The 2,361-nt window shown below is 64.2% G+C and overlaps 1 protein-coding gene across 1 annotated transcript; it reads left to right on the top strand.

Annotated features, from left to right (window-relative positions):
• Positions 1 to 650: 650 nt before the first annotated feature.
• MDC1 (mediator of DNA damage checkpoint 1) lies at positions 651 to 1,844 on the top strand (the record flags this gene model as incomplete). Its single annotated transcript, XM_079551142.1, is given in 4 exon segments — positions 651 to 776; positions 1,041 to 1,151; positions 1,594 to 1,798; positions 1,801 to 1,844. Coding segments are annotated over 4 exon segments (486 nt in total), but the record flags the coding sequence as incomplete, so codon positions are not given.
• Between the last annotated feature and the right edge of the window lie 517 nt (positions 1,845 to 2,361).

A 2,361-nucleotide genomic window follows, 5' to 3' on the forward strand; every position in this document is an offset into this window, starting at 1 on the left:
GGGGGGCCTTGGGGACAGGGCACGGGGTGGCAGGGGACAGAGTGGATGTGACGGCACTTGGGGACACGGGACGGCGGCTCTGGAGACAGGAATGCAGTCCTTGGGAATGAGGGGGGGGGTCTTTGGGGACATGGGGATCTGGGGAGAAAAGGAGGGGGGTCTATGGGGACATAGGGGACAAGGGGGGGGTCTATGGGGACATGGGGGCCTGAGGGGACAAGGGGGGGATCTATGGGGACGTGGGGGCCTGAGGACAAGGGGGGAACATAGGGGGACAAGGAGGGGCTCTTTGGGTCATGGAGGACTGGGGGGACAAGGAGGGGCTCTCTGGGGACATGATGGCACTTGGGGACGTGGGACAAAGGCCTTGTGGTCACAGATGTCGTCCCTGAGGACGTCTCTGTGGACACAGTGAGCCTCCTTGGGGACGTGGGCAGCTTCAGTGACAAAGCAAAAGGACCCTGGGGACAAAGTGGGGACAAGGTGGGACCTCTGGGGACAGGAGAGTCACGGGGGAACCTGAGGACAAAGGAGAGGGCCTTTGGGGACACGGGGAGTTCCTGGGGACGGAGGGGGTTCTCAGGGGCCGGGGGACGTCCCCGCAGCCCAGGGTGTCACCTGCTGTCCCCATGCTGTCCCCGTGTCCCCAGAGCGCCCGCAGCGGCCGTGTCCTTCCCCCGGGTCCCTTCCTGGTGCAGGACAGCCAGCAGGAGCAGCACTTTGGCTTCAGTCTGTCCCAGGCTCTCAGTCGCGCCCGCCGCCGCCCTCTGCTCCAGGTGACCGTCCCCAAATGTCCCCAAGGGGCCACGCGTGCTCCTGTGGTGTCCCCAAATGTCCCCAAGGGGCCACACGTGCTCCTGTGGTGTCACCAGTGTGTCCCCAGGAGCCATCGTGGGGGCCCAGGGCTGGACTGAAGGATGCATCCCAACCCCGCGTCCCCTCCACGTCCTCTCCATATCCCCTCCGTGTCCCTTCTGTGTCCCCTCTCTGTCCTTCCGTGTCCTCCCTGTGTCCCCTCTGTGTCCCCTGCGTGTCCCCAGGGCTACGAGGTCCACGTCACCCCCAGCGTCCGCCCCGAACCGGAGCACATGAAGGACATCATCACCTGCAGTGGTGGCACCTTCCTGCCCGCCATGCCCTGCGCTTATGGGGTGAGGGACAGATGGGGATGTGGGGATGCTGGAGGGGACCAGGGGGACATTGAAGGGACTTTGGGATACCAGAGCCACCGTAGGGGGACCAAAGGGGCATTGAAGGGATCTGGGAGTCCCAGAGCCACCAGAGAGGGGACCAAAGGGGTATTGAAGGGATATTTGGGTCCTAGAACCAATGGGGAGGGGAGAGGGGGAACTTTGGGGTCCCACAGTGATGGAGGAGGGGACCGAGGGGATTCTGGGGGGACGTTGGGGGACCCGATGGCCCTGGGGAGGGCACAGTGGAGACAGCAGAGGATCCCAAAACCACCAGAGGACGTCAGGAGCGCACAGGGGGGGGGATTTGGGCTCCCATTAGTTGAGATAAGGAGGAATCTGGGTGTGGGGGGATCCCATGGAGGCCCCGCTGTTATACAAACCCCCCCATCCCCCCCCTAAGCCCCGCAGGCTGGTGATCTCCTGCCCAGAGGACGCGGGGCGCTGGGGGCCGGCACTGGAGGCTCACCTCCCCCTCCTCTCAGCTGAGCTCCTCCTCACCGGGCTCCTCCGGCAGCAGCTGCAGCTCCAGCCCTTCCTTCTCACCCCCCCGGCTCCCCCCCAGGACCCCCCGCTGTCCCCCCGGCGGCTCCGGGACAGGACGCATCGGGACCCCCCGGTACCCGGCAGCGCGGGCGACTCGGGGTTAAATGAGGGTTTATTTTTGCACACACACATAAAAAAAAGCAAAAAAAAGAAACCCCACGAATTTTGGTGGTTTTGGTGGTTTGGAGGGGGGAGGGGGGGGGAGGAGGGGGGAGTGAGAATCAGTGATCTGCCGTCGATTTTGGAGGAGAGGGACATGGGGACGTAATGGGGACAAATGGGGACACACATGGGTGGTGATGGGGACGTGGTAATGTTGGCCCTGGGGACACGGGGACCATCCTTGGGCATTGCAGCGGCCTTGATCACCCCCATGGGGACACCAGGACCCCCTTATATGGTCATGGTGGCTTTGGGACACCAGGACCCCCCCATGGGGACAGCAGGACCCCCTTATATGGCCACGGTGGCCCTGTAGAAACCGAGACCCCCGCCATGGGGACGAGGACGTGAGAGGCAGCGCTGCTCCAAGCCCTCCTCATGGTCCCCGCTGTCCCCACGCTGTCCCCTGTGCCCACTGCATCCCAAAGCTGTCCCCATGACCCCACATCTCCATCCCCTCTGT

The sequence above is a fragment of the Tetrao urogallus genome, assembly GCF_951394365.1.
Source record: "Tetrao urogallus genome assembly, contig: scaffold_297, whole genome shotgun sequence".
NCBI classification, from domain to species: domain Eukaryota; kingdom Metazoa; phylum Chordata; class Aves; order Galliformes; family Phasianidae; genus Tetrao; species Tetrao urogallus.